This window comes from Micromys minutus (assembly GCF_963924665.1).
Source record: "Micromys minutus genome assembly, chromosome: 16".
NCBI lineage: Eukaryota > Metazoa > Chordata > Mammalia > Rodentia > Muridae > Micromys > Micromys minutus.
Window position 1 is genome coordinate 14,500,515 of NC_137985.1, and position 17,729 is coordinate 14,518,243.

Genomic DNA, 17,729 nt, shown 5'->3' on the forward strand with positions numbered 1-17,729 from the left:
GTTTCAAGCCAGCCTTCCATAGTGAGTACTTAATTCACATTACTGTGGAATGTTCACCCTTGTCCTTTTTCTTTGTATGTAAACCTCCATAATTTAGTGCTTACTTCTACTTGACATAATTGATGTCCTGTGGGTAGATGTTAATACCAGGCTTGCTCTGTTATTGGATGACATTTGTTTTTGTATGAACATCTAGTATTCTCTTTCAAACTTAAATAGTGTACTTGAGCACTAGTGATGTCAGTGTGTCACTGAGATATATAAGTTTCGAGCATCAGCACAAAGTAAACATAAGAAAGAAAAGAGTAGCATCCTTAAAGAAAGATGGAGGGAATCTGTGTGTAACCTTTTTGATAGAGCCCTCAACTTCCTATCCTTGATAGTCACATGAACTAGATGTCCTAAAAGTCTGGGAAATAGAGTGTTTATTGCAGCATTTCTGGGGAGCTAGCCCATGCTGGGTTCAGAAAATTATTTATTCAAAGAAAATGATGGTAGAAGATCCATAAACTAATAAATAAATAAATAAATAAATAAATAAATAAACAAATTAGTCACCATAATCATTAGTGAATTTCATCCTGTGTTTAAACTTCAACTTTGCTTTCAAAGGGAAGATTCACAAGAAGTATGATACCCAACAAATTCCAGAAGAGAAGGAAGACCAAGGTTGCCAAGAGCAAGGTGAAGGCCAAACACAGACACCGTGTTACTGCCAGGGATCCTGTGAGGTTGACCAGTTGCATCTTCCCAAAGCCTGTGACCATAATAACAAAATATCCTGAGAATCAAACCAGGTACACAGGAGAGGAAGTGAATCTGAAGAAGCCCCAGCAGCTCTGTGCACTGAAAAGACTACAGAAACAAGTTGGAGACAGTAAAGGGTATCTATCATGTCCATTGGAGCTTGCAAACCCTGTAGAAAGAATTGCACTGCGAATGCAGAATGAAGCCAACAACCAAAGTGATGTCAAGTATCAGCTCACTCCTGGAGAAGTCACCTCTGTCCAGCCCCCATGCTCGGAAAACACTGAACAAGTGGCTCTTCGGTTGTCAGCATCTTTCTCCAGTCAAGGGGTAACGTTGCCAATGCCTCTTCACTTGTTACTACCTCCATCCATGAAAAACGTAACTGCTGCGGACATCCAGAGACAGACTAGGAAGGTGAAGAGAGCCAGGAAGAGACTGGCAGAGGCCTTGGAGGCAGACAGGCTGGCCAAGCAGGCAGAGAATATGAGGGAATAAATATGACTGGAAAACAGGTGTTGAGGCCTCTGTGAGTCTTTGAAGGAACTTTATTTGTTGTTTTGTTTTCTTTTTTTACCACACTGTTTCCAGATATGACCCTGATTGTCCTAGAACCCTGCCTATTTCTCCATAGTGTTGAGTTTAATTGCAAGTGCCACCATCACCCAGCTTTACTTGTATGTCTTTAAATGACAAATTTAATATAGGAAAGTCGCTCTATTTTAAGCTTTTGGAAAGGCAAACAAATGTAAGCAGTAGTGTCTTAAGTAATGGTGTTCCCAGTTGGCTAGAAATGTTCTGTAATAAATTTATTGTGAAATCATCCTTTTTGTCAGTTGTGATCCATGGTAGGTCTCTGGAATAGATATGTCAGCATTTTCATAAGGAATTGCCTTATTTTATAGAATTTAGATGAACAGAGTCTATGTATTTAGCAGCTACATATTTAGTTATCAAAGCTTAACTCTGGCCTTGAATTTTAATTTCTGTTGTTCTCTGCCTTGGGACTGCTCCTTCTAGGTGTTTAGGTTTAAACTGGACCTCTGGTTGCCTCAGGCCTGAGAAGGGAGAAAAGTTCAACAGGGATGCTACTCACCTCTGTTCAGCTATGTGTACTATTTAACAAGTCGATGCACTTATATTAGAGTTTAGATTACAATGGTTTTTTTGTTTTCGTTTTTTAAGTTTGGTGATTTAAAACGAATACCTACACAACAGTCCCTAGAACCTATTCAAAAGATGAGGTACTATTTAGATAATCAACTGTCTTATGTGCAAATCAGGACTATACTTTTATTAAAATTAGGCATGTGACTAATGTGTGCTGTTTGAACTTCTTCATCGGTAAACTTGGAATAATAACTGGCCACAGAATGATTATCCATAGCATTCAATAGTTACCTATAAGGCATTCATGCTTGTCTATGAGAAACACTACATAGTGTTGAACATTTGTTATCAATGCATTATAGTACTGTATTATGAAAAAATATGGTTCCTATAAAATAAGGAACCCAAAAGCATCTAATCTTGTATGTACCTAGTTATAGAACTTCAAAATAAAGTTAAAAAATGGCAAATCTGAAGAACTTTAACTCATAATCATAGCAGATGACTATTAAGGCTCTACCACCAAATTACTTTAGAAGAAAATAATTTGTACCTACCACCATAATAGACTGCATTAATGTGCACACTCCCTATATACACATGGAAGAGAATATATATTATTCTTAAAGATCTATGGATATCATTTGACACATATGTTTACCAGTTATATAGAGCATTGAGCTAGAACTGAATGCCAACTCAAAAACAAACAAAAAATATTGTTTATAAGTTTTGGAGGAAAACAAATGACTGTTACTGTTCCCCTACTTATGTCATTATGATCAAGAGAAAACAAAAGAGTTGTTATTCCAGGTCTTACAGCTAGTTGCAAAGAGATACTGTGAGATGAGAAAATAAGTGAGAAGTCAGGCTTTTCCTTCTGCCTCCAAATTTCACGGCACCAGTCTTTAGGCTTCAAGAAATCCTGCATATTATTTTAATACTGCTTACATATTTACAAAAGTATTTACTTGGTTATTAGGCTGACCTGTGTGCTGTCAGAGGATGACATCTGTAAGTCCATTCTCTGCTTTCACTGTCTGGGTTATGGGAACCAAACTGAGGTGTTCAGGTTTTGTGGCAAGTACTTTTTACCTACTGAGCCATCTTGTTGGCTCTAAGGACAAAATTGAGACTGAGTATTCGCAAGACAGAAAGAATAAAGGGGACCAATATTAAAAAGTTCCATACTCTGACAAAAATACTATGTCAGCCAGCCAGGCTGGCACCATATTCCAAGTCCATCTAGCCAGCCTCCTGAGCACTCCAATTTCTATTGTGTGCCACTGGGGTCAGCTCTTTAGAAGATAAGCTACAAGTACACTGTACTGAGAATTTGAAATGTTAAGGGTTGTTTGATGGGGTGCAATGGGGTCATACATATAAACATACATGTTTATAGAACAAAATTGAAGATTAATAATCTGGTAACTGAAACTACAGATCCTACCTACTAATAGAGGGAACCCCACACTTATCCCTTTCAAGTATAAACTATTATACAATTACTTAGTAGAGAGCTGATGCTAAAGTGTCCTGACATGTGTTATTTCACTTTCCCAAGGTATGCCTCTAATTTATATGTTTATGAGGAATCACTGCAAATTTTTTCCTACATCAGAGGACATCTCAATATATTGCCAATGTCTCTGAGCTCCAAGGGGCTTTTCTGAAAACATTCTTATTCCTCTTCAGGAAAGGAAAGCAGTCAAAGGTTTCTCATGATCACTGCAGAGTACTTCATTACTTCTGGTCAGTAATGTGAATACTTTATGATGTACAGTTTTCTGAATTTCTTGCATTCCTCAGTTGTGGGGTTGTGTGAGCCTTGGTTCAGTCCCACACAGCCAGTCTGAGGGAATGCAGCTTCTGCTGCTTTCAGGCAGGCAGGCAGGAACTCAAGCTGGGAATAGTGCGAGCAAATCCCAGTGGGGCACTTGGGTTGAAGTCCAGGCCTGTGAACTCTAGCAGGTAAATGATCAGTGGAGTCCTGAGATTAAACCTGGTCTTTGGGTTTGTTAACTCCACCTGGCTCTCAGAGGCACTTCAGAGCTGTGATAGGGCTCCTGAACAGAGCATTCACTGGTGACAAAGAGAACCCAGACAGAGAATATTTCAACATGTCTTTTATTTTCGTGCGCTTCTCTCCTTTGTTCTGTCCTTCTAAACAGCTCAGGATCCAACTATCCAATTCCCATTGGTTTGTCTCTGAGATTCGGCAAACCTTGCTTGTCTAGGGCTTATATGTTTGTGCAGGGGAGGGACTTAGGGAGTAGCTGATCTGACTAGAGTATAAGTCAGCTTCTCCTATGGATGTAAGATTTGGGTCATGGCTAGAGCTTTGTACAGACGTCCAACTGTGGTGGCCTTAAGACAGAGTGGGTTTCCAAATCCACGAGTTCAGAAAACACCTACTGTTTCATGATTACTTTCATAATCATTTTCGGGGCTTCAATATAACTCAACCAGTTTGTGCCCCCAGCACCGCCAGTCTGCCCCAGAGGATTGCCCCCAGAAAGACTGAAAAGGCTGGGATTACTACAGGCCACTGCCACTGCCACATGCTCATTATTCTACTCACAATGTTTTCCCAGCATCACATTTTTTGGGACATATAACAAAAGTGAACTAAAATACTCTTATCACATAGATGTCTTTGCAGAGAGGTTTAACAATTAGCTAAATGTCATTTCATACTTATCAACATAATGAAGATCTGCTGAAGGCTTTTCTTTATTAATTTTGTGGCAAGTTTCTCAAATGGTTCAGAGAGCTGTCTCCTGCGCCTCAGGCATTCTTGTTTCCTCCCACATGGTATCAAGGTTGGTCTGTGATTGAAAAGTGAAACTGAACCTTCTGGAGGTAAGATAATAAATGTTAATTCATTTTTCTATTGGCTCTCTTGGAACACTTACTTGGTGGTAGGGGAGTTGTTCTTTTGCCATGTTATAAAGATACAGAATCATGCAGAGATGCCTAAATGGTAAGGCACTGATGGGTATCTGTCAATAACCAGTGGAAAATCACTAGGCATGTGCATGAGACATCCTAAGAGATTCCTTCAATGACAAGTTTAGAAGACTGCAGTTCTGCTTAATGTTCTGAAAGTAAGCTCATGAGACGTCCGGAGACTGGAGGAGGGGGGTGTACTATAGAATTAAGGTGCCTTCATATTCCTGACCTACAAAGTATGAGGTATTTCAGCCATGAATTTGGGGAGGGGGCTATAAAGAGCAGTAAATAAAGTATACAACTGATACAAATTCTCTCAAATTATTTTTAGGATCAACAAACCTTTGCACAGAAATTCCTTTAGTAATTTCTCACGAAAATTCATATCTACCTATTATGCACTCTTTTGTGCACAGAAAGGCAGGAGTTACTGGTGATTTTCCACAATGGTTACATCCTAGGGCTTTGCCCAGTATGAGTCATTAAGTACTTCTTCACAGCGGAGAGATTATTAAAAGCTTTTCCACAGTGACGGCATTTGTATGATTTCTCTCTAGTATGTATTCTCTTATGTACAGTTAGAGAAAAATTACTGCTGAAGGATTTTCTACACTCATTACATTCATAGGGCTTCTCTCCAGTGTGACTTCTTAAATGCTGTGTTAGATATGAGCTCTACCTGAAGGTTTTCCCATAGTCCTGGCACTCAAATGGTTTTTCTCCAGTATGAATGCTATTATGTCCAGTGAGTGAGGACCTTGTACTGAAGGCCTTTCCACACTGAGTACATTTATGGTGATTTTAGCCACTTGTGTGAACTCTTTTGTGACCTTTGAGGTTACAACTGGTACAGAAGACATGAAAACACTGGTTGCATTCATGCAGCTTTTCCCCAGTGTGAATTCTTACATGAAGTCTGAGGGATGAGGGATGATTAAATGCTTTCCCATAGTGATTGCATTTAAAAGGATTTCCCCCATTATGGATTCTTTTGTGAACAGTAAGACAAGATTTGCTTCAGAAGGATTTTCTACACTGAGTACAGTCATATGGTTTTTCTCCAGTATGAATTCTCTTGTGCTGAGTAAGATTAGATTTCATGCTGAAGAATTTAAAACACTGATTGCATTCATTGACCTCTTTCTAGTTTGGTATGAGATAAATGGAAACTGTAATTTATAATATTATTATTCCATACTATGTTGTGATAATTTTTCAACCCAAATAAACCCATTAAATGAAAATACCTGTCAGTAATTAGAAATACAATCAAAGCACTTAGATTGGGCAGAATCCCACTAGTCTCTCTATTCCCCAGCTAAGAAACTCCTTAAAACTTGCCATTTTGATGCCATGTGTTCTGTCTCATCTCCTTCACTCCAACTTCCTCTTAACCCCCCCATCAGGTCCCCTCTCTCCACCTCTGTTTCCCTTGCCCAATCACTAGCTCTTTCTTTTATGTAACAAATAAAAATGGGAAGGTACAAATGCAGTCACCTCAGGAGCACTAGATAGCCCTTCTTGGGGAAGTAGAATTAACATTAAGATAGGAATAGCTTCAGGACAATCTACATTTCCCTTTCCTCTGCTAAATCACAGGCTCTCTCCTTTATTTAACAAATAAAAATGGGAAGGTACAAATGCAGTAAGCCAAACTAGAGTGCCCTTCTTTCGGAAGTTGAATTAACATTAAAATAGGAACAGCTTTAGGACAATCTACAATACTATAGTAAAATTATCTCTCCCAGAAAAATCTATGACATAATAAACAGTTTGTCTCTCTTCAAAGTATACACACACACACACACACACACACACACACACACACACACACACACACACGTGAATTCTGCTTAGTCAGAGCTTGTTTAAAGTCACAGACATTTGTATATAAATCCTTATATTCAAAAAAACTTCTGATAAATTTAAGACCACCTATGTTAAACACCCAACACCTGATTCACACTTAATGAAATGCAAACTTGTCAGAACTTTCATTGAAAAAATATAATTTAAGGTGGCTTAATCTTTGTTCTAATACTATAGTTTCATAGTATCTTCCCAGAGACATCATTTCTGCAAGTTTTAGTGACACTGTTTGTAATAAGTCCCTGGGTTTTCTATCTGTTCTAACATGGGAAGAAAAAAAAAAAAAAAAAAAAAAAACAAACAAACAAACAAAAAAAAAAAAAAAAAAACAAAAAACAAAACAAAAAAACCCCCAAAAACCCAGAAATCATTACCTTCAGTTGTACTGTTTTCCATTATTAGCATGTTCTTTTCTAAAAAATATGATTCTTAGGAGTTAGTCATTTACCTTCAAATACAGTTTTCAAATCTGAAACAAATTGAAAAGAAAATAAGTCAGTAGAAGAAGAAGGAAAATATGGTGGGGTGCATACAAGGTGTAAGAAGACTTTGAGAGATTGAATAGTCGATAAAGATGGGAAAGACAGGCAAGTTTGTTCTGGAAATCTAGTTAAAAATATATTCTAGGGCTAGAGAGATGGCTTCGTGGTTAAGAATAATGCCTATTCTTCTGGAGGACCTGGGTTTCATCCCCAGTACTCACATGGCAGCTGATAACTGTCTGCAATTGTAGAGGATCTGGTACACTCATAAAAACATACATATATACAAAACATCAATGCACATAAAATTAAAATAATTTCTAACAATTAAGATATTCTAGATATATATTTGAAACTAATAAGAGACAAAATAAATGAGCAGGAATGAAAATTGTGATTGAAATGCACATTTTTTATATTTTTAAATCATATTTTATGTGAATTTGTATGTTGATATCTGTAAAGCAAAGGGGTTGCTGGAACTAGTGTTAGGTGTTAAAGAGACATTTTTTTATCCCATTTTGCCCTTGACTCAGAAACTAGGCCATAAACAATTTACTCCAGCAGCAGACCTCAAGGTCCAGGAACAAAATAATAAAATCCCTCACTAAAGGAACATCTGAAGCAGCTTTTGTTATCTCAGCAGAGGATTTAGAGTCTCTAAGTCCCAAAAAGTAGGGAAGGGAGGAAGTTCTGTGCTATTGACACTCTTAGACTTACAGAGTGTATGTTCACATGAAAGAAATACTCATTAAGAGTTGGCACATGGAAGGACCCATGGTTGCAGCTGCATATGTAGCAGAGGATTGTCTTACCTGGCATCAGTAGGAATGGAAGCCTTTGGTACTGTGGAGGTTGGATGACCAAAAAGGAATGCTAGGACAGTGAGGTTGGAGTGAGTGGGTGGTTAGGGAAGCACCCTCATAGAAGCAGGGGGGCAGGGGAATGAAAAAGGGGATTTGGGGAGGTGAAACTGGGAAGGGAGATAACATTTGAATGTAATTAAATAAAACAACCAATAAAACACTGAGATTCCACCTCACACCAGTCAGAATGGCTAAGATCAAAACCTAAGGTGACAATAGATGCTGGCCCAGGATGTGGAGAAAGGACTACGCCATTGTTGGTGGGATTCAAAGCTGGTACAATCACTGTGGAATCACTGTCTGGCAGTTCCTCAAAAAATTAGATATAGTGCTACCTGAGGACCCAGGTATACCACTCCAGGGAATATACCCAAAAGATGCTCCAACATATAATAAGAACACATCTTCCACTCTGTTCGTAGCAGGCCTATTTATAATAGAAGCTGGAAAGAACCCAGATGTCCTTCAATAGAGGAATGCATACAGAAATTGTCATATATTTACACAATAGAGTATTACTCAGCTATTAGAAACAATGACTTCATAAAACTCTTAGGCAAAATGAAGAAACTAGGAAATATCATCCTGAGTGTAGTAACCTAGTCCCAAAATAACACACATGGTACATACTCACTGATAAGTGAAAATTAGCCCAAAAGCTTGGAAAAACCAAGAGAAAATTCATAGACTACATGAAGCTCAAGAAGAAGGAAGACCAAAGTGTGTGTGCTTCAGTCCTTAGAAGGGGGAACAAAACATTCATGGGAAGTAGAAAATGGGAGAGACTTGGTAGGCAGGATCAGGTATGGGAAGAGAAGCAGATGACATAGAGTGTCATAATTTGAACTTCGGTGTGTAACAATGGGGGATGCCAGGAAAGCAAGAGGCTTCCAGGACCCAACGGGATGAGATTATCTGAAATGTCCAACAAAGGGGAAACTGAACCTGTAGAAACTATATCCTGAGGTTAGGCAAGATCCCTGGTTAGGGGATGGGACCACCCACTCACCTCCAAATTCTTAACCTAGAATTGCTCCTGTTGGAAACGGAAGGAAAGGCCATCCAGAGACTTCCCCATCTTGGCATTTATCCTATATACAGACACCAAGCCAGTGCCCATGCCAATAAGTGCTTGCTGACAGGAGCCTGATATAGCTGTCTCCTAAGAGGCTCTGCTAGAGCCTGACAAATACAGAGGCAGATACTCACATCTAACCATTGGACTGAGCACAGGGTCCCCAATGGAGGAGTTAGAGAAAGGACTGAAGGAGCTAAAGGGGTTTGCTATCCTATAGAAAGAACAAACGTACCAACCAACTTGAACCTCCAGAGCTCTCAGGGACTAAACCACCAAACAAATAGTACACATGGAGTGACCCATAGGTCTAGTTGCATATGTAGTAGAGGATGGCCTTGTTAGACATCAATAGGAAAGGCCCTTGGTCCTGTGACTGCTTGATGCCCCAGAGTAGTGGAATGCCAATATGGGGAGGTGGGAATGGGTGGGTTGGGGAATACCCTCATAGAAGCAGGGGTAGGAAGGATATGGGGGTTTTGGAGGGGAAACCAGAAAGGCAGATGACATTTGAAATGTAAACAAATAAAATATTCAACAAAAAAAGAGTTGTCACATGACTTCAGGTCATAAATTGAATAGGAAGTTGTAATAGAGAAGGCCTAAATGCAATTACAAGGCTTGAAATCCACTTCACCATATTTTTTCTAGCTTATGGGGTCATGGAGGGTTAAGACTGTAACTTAGCTGTCCTTGTAGTCACTCATTCAAAGTCTCATCTCCTGGTTTTGCATCTGGGCTCCTGTGGTGCATATCTTCTTTATGTTCTTTGATTAATAGTTGGTGCTAACCCTTGGAATGTGCCCTAAGTTTTAGAAGTTTCAGAAACAATTTAGCAGCCCAGTTATAAAAAGGGCTCAAAGGATTTTGTCTGGGTCCCATTCTAAAGCAAGGTGACCCTTGCATGTGAGTTGCTTCGGCAGAATAAAACTTTTTTTTTAAAATTAATTTGCATACTATCTGAGTGTGGGATTTTCCTTCAGCAATTTTCAGACCCTTATAAGTCTTCCTATGTGGTTTCTGGGAATTGAACTCTGGTTCTTTGCAAAAGCAGTACATATCCATAGCCTTTGAGTCATTTCTCTAGCCTGCTTCTTAAAATTTAAAAAGAAAACAGTACATCTTTGTTGTTTCTTCACAGAACAAAGTATGTGATAATTAAGGTAAAGTTGAGAGAAAAGTAAAAACATTGGAAGTTCATGCCAAATGTTCATATCCATCTTTGTCAAAGGAACAGAAGACTTCATGTTCCACTCCTGCTTCACAGGCCATAGCCACCTCCTAGGATCCAACTGGGCTTACCTGGATGAATGCCTGGAAGAATTGCTTTGTTCTCTGTTATAGCCTTGTTTTCTTGTTCCAACTGGGATTCAGATATGGCTTATCAAGGTGGTGCCCTATTTGTGGTGTAAATATATTGTTAGGGAGATTATTCAAGGCATACTCACCTTTACAAATTTACAGCCAAACTTTTGAAGAGGAAAAAAAAAATGTGACTTTAGCAACAATGAAATAGTTTTGTCTAAATGAACATGGTAATTTTCATGAGGAACAAAAATATAAGTTTACCTCAATATTCAAAGTAATGGGTTATTAATCACCCCAGATATACATGTCTAAATTCAAATATACATTTAAAAGGCCCTAAAAGTTTTAACTATGGAGAATATAAAGTCAGGGAAACAAAAAGATAAACATTTATCAAATAGGACATTAGACATAAAGTTCCATGTAAATATGGGCCACATTTATTTCTACCACTGTGTTTTGAAATCCCTGCTCACATTTCAGGACTTAAACGTGCTCAAGAAAGGCATAAAATTGACAATGAAAATTGTGAAAAGGAGGAACTAACTCGTCAGAAGCAGTGAACACATAGAAATGAATTATTTCTGGAACTACAAACTTAACATCAATTCAATTTATCTTCAGAATATTTAGTTATGGAAACAAAATCTAAGTAACACACCCTGCCAAGACCAGCATGGCCTTATTGGGAACAGAGTGACATAGTAACTGATCCTGGGACAGGGACAGCAGGAATGGGCTTCAAGGAGTGTTGAAGGCTGCTGTGGGCATGAGGTTTGTTTGTATGATACTATACATATTTTCACATTCTTCCAAGGACTGGCCTCCCTGTTAACATTAATACATCTAGAATAATGAGATACAATGAGTCTGAGAGTAGAAGGTATGGCTAATGTCTCAGCAAAACAGTAAACACTGGGACCTTCAAGATGCCCTTAAGGCTGTGGGAAAGAACTCTAAAAGCAGGAATTCAAAAATATCTAATTGTTCAACTACTATATAAGAACACAATATGATTTGCTTAAGAGGATATAAGGGAACAGAGGCAATTACACTAGAGTCAGGTTCTCAGAAAGATACAAAGGTAGGCAGATTCCTGTGTTCAAAGTCAGCCTGGGACAGATGGAATTTAGGTCCAGGTATGGTTGGAATGATGATCTCTGGACAAGTTCCCACCTAGTTAAGATTATAAAAACAGAAAGATCTTGGAATTATTTTGCAATGTAAGAAAAACAAACAAACAAAAAAACCCCAAAAAACAAGAAAAATATACTTGCTCTCATGGGGCTAAGGTCCTGGAAGTCGATTGTGGGATGATCAAGAAAAACCTGGAATAAATAACTGAATAGATATGTAAATAAAAACTGGAGTTTTTGATTTGAATAAAATGAGCTAGCAAAATGTCATAGCAGTTCTTCTTTAGAATTTTTTTTTTTTCTATAGAAGAGTTGAGCTGTTTTGAGATCTCTCAAGATGGAACAAAATTCTTCAAGAATATTGTCTAACAGAATATTGTATTTTGGCCGGAAAATCCATAGAGAGTGAACATAGTTGTTTTAAAATGTTTTTAATAGCTCTTCTAGAATTTTTTTCTATCACAATTTCTGTTAAAAAAATCCTAAAAATTAGAGAGAGGACACCTCTCTTTTAGAATGTTGTATAGAAGCTATTCAGAGATGGCTGTCTGAAAAGTGAAGACAGCTTCTTTTAGAACATTTTTGGCTTTTTGCTTTTGATCACAAAATCCAAAAATTACTTTTAGAATTTTTCTATCAGGGTTTTTGACTTTGTCAGAACATTAAAGAATTTTTTTTCTAGCATTTTTTTTCTGACTTTGGATAGAAAATTGCTGAGCTAACTAGAAAGATTTTAGAAGTTTTACTAGCAGAGAGAGCTGTCTCAAGCAGAAAGCTGGCTGTCTCACTAGAGAGTTTTTAGAATAGCAAAGAAAGTTTTCTAGAGCAGAGCAAAACACACACACACACACACACACACACAGAGAGAGAGAGAGAGAGAGAGAGAGAGAGAGAGAGAGAGAGAGACTGAGAATCAGACAGACAGACAGACAGACAGACAGACAGACACAGGCACAAACAGAGACTGACAGAAACAGAGATAGAGCCATCTCAGCAGAACATAGGCTGCCAACTTGGACCCATGATTTGACTTGAGTTTCTTGTTTTTGCTATTCCCAGACACCTTTTTCCTATTCCCAGACACTTTTTCCTTATAACCCCTCTCCAAGCAGATGCTGGTCTTTGGCACACCTCCAACTAAGTCTGAGTAAAAGAGCTCTAGGTCACTTCTAACATCTTTTGTTCTAGCTTTGTAACTGAAAAGGAACAGAATAGACCTTAGTCTATGTTTTCTTCTGGACTCCAAGGACTGGTTTAAAGAGCTTTTCTTTATTTGATTAACTACACTCTCTAAGACACATATGATTAACAGATTTAAAGAACAATGTCTAAGAAAAATCTTGAAGGGACCCATTCATTCAATTTTGTCTCTACTCAGAAACATAAGTACAGAAACATAAGCCATAAGCCTCTGCTCCAGCGGCAAATCTCAAAGTACAGGAACAAGACAATAAAATCCTATCTCTGCAGCAGGCTCTAAGTTGAAGTATAGGGAAGAAAAAGGGGAGGATGGCCTGTCTCTGCTCTTTGTTCATCTTTCATAGTGCATGATCCCAGGGAAAAAGATTCACCGCAAGTTTGCACGTAAGTTCAAGTCATAAATTAATAAGAAGTTTATAACAGGGAAGGTTTACATACATATTCACTAAGAGTAATTATCGGGGAAAACATTCATTTGCTACTAGCTCTACACAGGCTTATGGAGAGTTAAATATCATAACTAAGTTATCCTTGAAGTTTTGTAGAGATAAACACAGTCAATGTTTTATCTTGTATCTATAGTAAACCCATAGCTCCCTTTTTATGAACTTTGGTCTTAAAAATTTTACAACCTCTTGAAATGTACTCCAGGTTTTGGATGCCTGTTTGCTATCTCAGATGCAATTAACTCATGACACTTGAAGACTGGCAGAAATCTCATTGCAGTTTTAACATTGGAAAAGGTTTAGTCACAGTCTTATAAAAGAGGCTTGAATATATTTTTCTGGGTCGACATTTTGAAGTGGTAGTGACCCCTGCATGCTGATTACTTCTGCAGAATAAATGCTCTTTGTTCTTGATTACTATTTGACTCTGGTGTCTTCCTTCAATGATTCTCAAATCCTAACAAACTGTAGACATAAATAAGCACTAATCAAAAATAGCCCAGGAGGAAAACCACCAAAAATATGTTTGCCTAGAAGGGTGCTGCAAAGATACCTAATGTTCTCCAGAACCAAGGTTGTTACAGACATAACACGGCAATAGCATACACTCATAAAAGACTTTACAAGGCTCTAGGCTCACATTCTTGGTTGATCTCTAGTGCTGCATAAAGAAAAATAAGTGAAAGCAGTGTTAGAAACCATCTCACGAAGAAGTGAAGAACCGCACTCATACCACCCGCCACCAGGAACAACAGTGAGCCAGCAGTGAGCAAGCGTGCGGTCCCCCGGGTTCCCCTCACCACCCAGCTTACTCCAGGGAAGCAGTAACCCTGCATCGGCTATTCCCAGCGGGTCAACAATGTATGAGGAATGCACACTCAGACTACCCACCACCAGGAACAGCAGTGAGCCAGAGACACAGGTCTGGAACAGCAGTGAACCAGCGGTGAACCAGCGGTGAGCCAGCAGTGATCCAGGGACACAAGACTGACAACAAGATGGCAAGAGGAAAGGGAAAGAACATACCCCAGGGAAACCAAGACAACCTGGCAACACCAGAACCCAGCTCTCCCATCACAGCAAACAGTGAAATGCCAAACACACGAGAAAAAGAAGACACAGACCTAAAATCATACCTCAAGATGATGATAGAGATCCTTAAACAAGAACGGGAGGAAAAGCAAAAAGAATTAGAAGGTTTTAAAGAGGAAACAAGAAAAACACTCAAAGAACTCAAAGAACTAGAGGAAAACAGAACCAAAGAGATGAAGGAATGGAAGAAGGAATTTAAAACGGAAATTGACACAATAAAGAAAACACTAAAAAAGATAAACCTAGAGGTAGAACACCTAAAAAAGAAATCAGGAGTCACAGATGCAAGCATTTCCAATAGACTACAAGAGATGGAAGAAAGAATCTCGGGGGCCGAAGACAACATTGAAAACATAGACAAAACAGTCAGAGAAGATGCAAAAACCAAAAAGCTCCTAACCCAAAATGTCCAGGAGATCTAGGACACAATGAGAAGACCAAACCTAAGGATAATAGGAATAGAAGAGGGCAAAGAATATCAACTAAGAGGCACAATAAATATCTTCAACAAAATCATAGAAGAAAACTTCCGTACCCTTAAGAATGAGATGACCATGAGCATAAAACAAGCCTACCGAACTCCAAATAGATTGGATCAGAAAAGAAACTCCTCACGACACATAATAGTCAAAATGCAAAGTACCCAAAGGAAAAAAAAAATTAAAAGCAGTAAGGGAAAAAGGTCAGGTAACATATGAAGGCAGACCAATCAGAATCACACCTGATTTCTCAACAGAGACTATGAAAGCTAGAAGAGCCTGGACAGACATCATACAGACCCTAAGAGAGCACAGGTGTCAGCCAAAGCTGCCATATCCAGCAAAACTCTAAAATCACCATAGATGGAGAGACCAAGATATTCCAAGACAAAACTAAATTTACACAATATCTGACAATAAACCCAACACTACAACGAATTATAGGTGGAAAACCGATTACAACGAGGGGAACTACATCCTAATAAAAACAAGAAAACTCCTAAGAAAGAAAACCAAAAGAAGAAAGACTTACAGGCACAATTCAACCTCCAAAAGCAAAAATAGCAGGAAACAGCAACCACTATTCCTTGATATCTCTTAACATAAATGGACTAATTCCCCAATAAAAAAGACATAGGCTATCAGAATGAATACATAAACAAAACCCAGCAATTTATTGCATACAACAAACTCATCTCAGAGAAAAAGACAGCCACTATCTCAGAGTAAAAGGGTGGAAAAAAACCTTTGAGCAAATGGCCCCAAGAAGCAAGGTGGTGTGGCCATTCTAATATCTAATAAAGTAGATTTTCAACCAGAAGTTATCAAAAAAGATAAGAAAGGACACTTTTTACTCATTACAGGGGAAATTTGTCTGGAGAAAGTCTCAATCCTTAACATAAATGCTCCAAATACAAAAGCACTGATATTCATAAAAAAAAAAAAAAAAAAAAAAAAACCCACTAAACCTCAAAAAATACATTGTGCCTCACAGAATAATAGTGGGAGACCTCAATACCCCACTCTCTCCAATGGACAGATCAGGGAAACAAAAACTGAACAAGGATACTGTAAAACTAGCAGAGGTTATAAACCATCTGGAATTAATAGATATCTACAGAACATATCATCCTAAAAAAAAAGAATACACCTTCTTCTCAGCACCTCACAGCACCTTCTCAAAAATTGACCACATAATTGGTCACAAAATGAGCCTCATAGGTATAAGAAGATTGAAATACTCCCATGCATCCTCTCAGATCACCATGGTCTAAGGATGGTCTTTATCAACAACAAAGACAACAAAAAGCCCACATACACATGGAAACTAAACAATGCTCTGATAAACGATGGCAGGGTAAAAGAAGAAATAAAGAAAGAAATCAAGGATTTTCTAGAATTCAATGAAAATGAAAACACACATACTCAAACCTAGGGGATGCAATGAAAGCAGTACTGAGAGGAAAACTCATAGCTCTGGGTGCTTCCAAAAAGAAACTAGAGAGAGCATACATCAGTAACTTGACAGCACAGCTGACTGCTCTAGAACAAAAGGAAGCAGATGCACCCAAGAGGAGTAGACATCAAGAAATAATCAAACTTGGGCAGAAATCTACCAAATAGAAACAGAAAGAACCATTCAAAGAATCAACAAAACCAAGAGCTGGTTCTTTGGGAAAATCAACAAGATTGATAAACCCTTAGCCAGACTGACTAGAGGGCAAAGAGAGAGTATCCAAATTAACAAAATCAGAAAAGAAAGTGGAGAAATAACAATTGAAACCGAGGAAATTCAAGAAATCATGAGATCATACTACAAAGCCTATACTCAACAAAGCTGGAAAATCAGGAGGAAATGGATGAATTCCTAGACAGATACAAGGTACTAAAGATAAATCAGGCCCAGGTAAACCATCTAAATAATCCCATAACACCTAAAGAAATAGAGGCAGTCATCAAAAGCCTCACAACCAAAAAAAGCCCAGGTCCACATGGGTTTAGTGCAGAATTTTATCAGACATTTATTGACAACATAATACAAATATTTTCCAAACTATTCCAAAAGATAGAATCAGATGGAATACTACCTAACTCATTTTTTGAGGCTACAATAACTCTCATTCCTAAATCACAGAGAGACCCTATAAGGAAAGAGAACGTCAGACCAATCTCACTTATGAACATTGATGTAAAAGTACTCAACAAAATCCTTGCAAACAGAATCCAAGAACACATCAAAATGATCATTCACCATGATCAAGTAGGCTTCATCTTTGGCATGCAGGGATGGTTTAACATACGTAAATCCATCAATGTAATCCACCATATAAATAAACTCAAAGAAAAAAACCACGGTCATCTTAGTAGATGCTGAGAAAGCATTTGACAAAATTGAACACCCCTTTATGTTAAAAGTCTTGGAAAGAGCAGGAATCCAAGGCCCCTACCTAAACATAAGAAGAGCAATATACAGCAAACCAACAGCCAACATCAAACTTAACTGTGGGAAACTTGAAGCAATCCCGCTAAATCAGGGACTTGACAAGGCTGCCCACTCTCCTCCTACCTATTCAACATAATACTGGAAGTCCTGGCAGGAGCAATTAGACAGCAAAAGAAAATCAAAGGGATACAAATTGGAAAGGAAGAAGTAAAAACATCACTCTTTGCAGATGACATGATAGTGTACTTAAGCGACCCATCAAATTCCACCAGAGAACTACAGCTGATAAACAAGTTCAGCAAAGTGGCCGGATATAAAATTAACTCAAACAAATCAGTAGCCTTCCTTTATTCAAAGGTCAAACATGTGAAGAAAGAAATTAGGGAAAACATACCCTTCACAATAGTCACAAAAACTGTGAAATACCTTGTTGTGACTCTAACTAAGCAAGTGAAGGACCTGTATGACAAGAACTTTAAACCCCTAAAGAAGGAAATCGAGGAAGATCTCAGAAAATGGAAAGA

General features: G+C 38.3%; 1 protein-coding gene across 1 annotated transcript; it reads left to right on the forward strand.

Annotated features, from left to right (window-relative positions):
* Positions 1 to 630: 630 nt before the first annotated feature.
* On the forward strand, positions 631 to 1,245 carry LOC308430869 (putative methyl-CpG-binding domain protein 3-like 3; the record flags this gene model as incomplete). The annotated part of the gene is made up of 1 exon (XM_080930148.1): positions 631 to 1,245. One exon carries the CDS (start codon positions 631 to 633, stop codon positions 1,243 to 1,245), a length of 615 nt encoding a protein of 204 aa, XP_080786274.1.
* Positions 1,246 to 17,729: the final 16,484 nt, after the last annotated feature.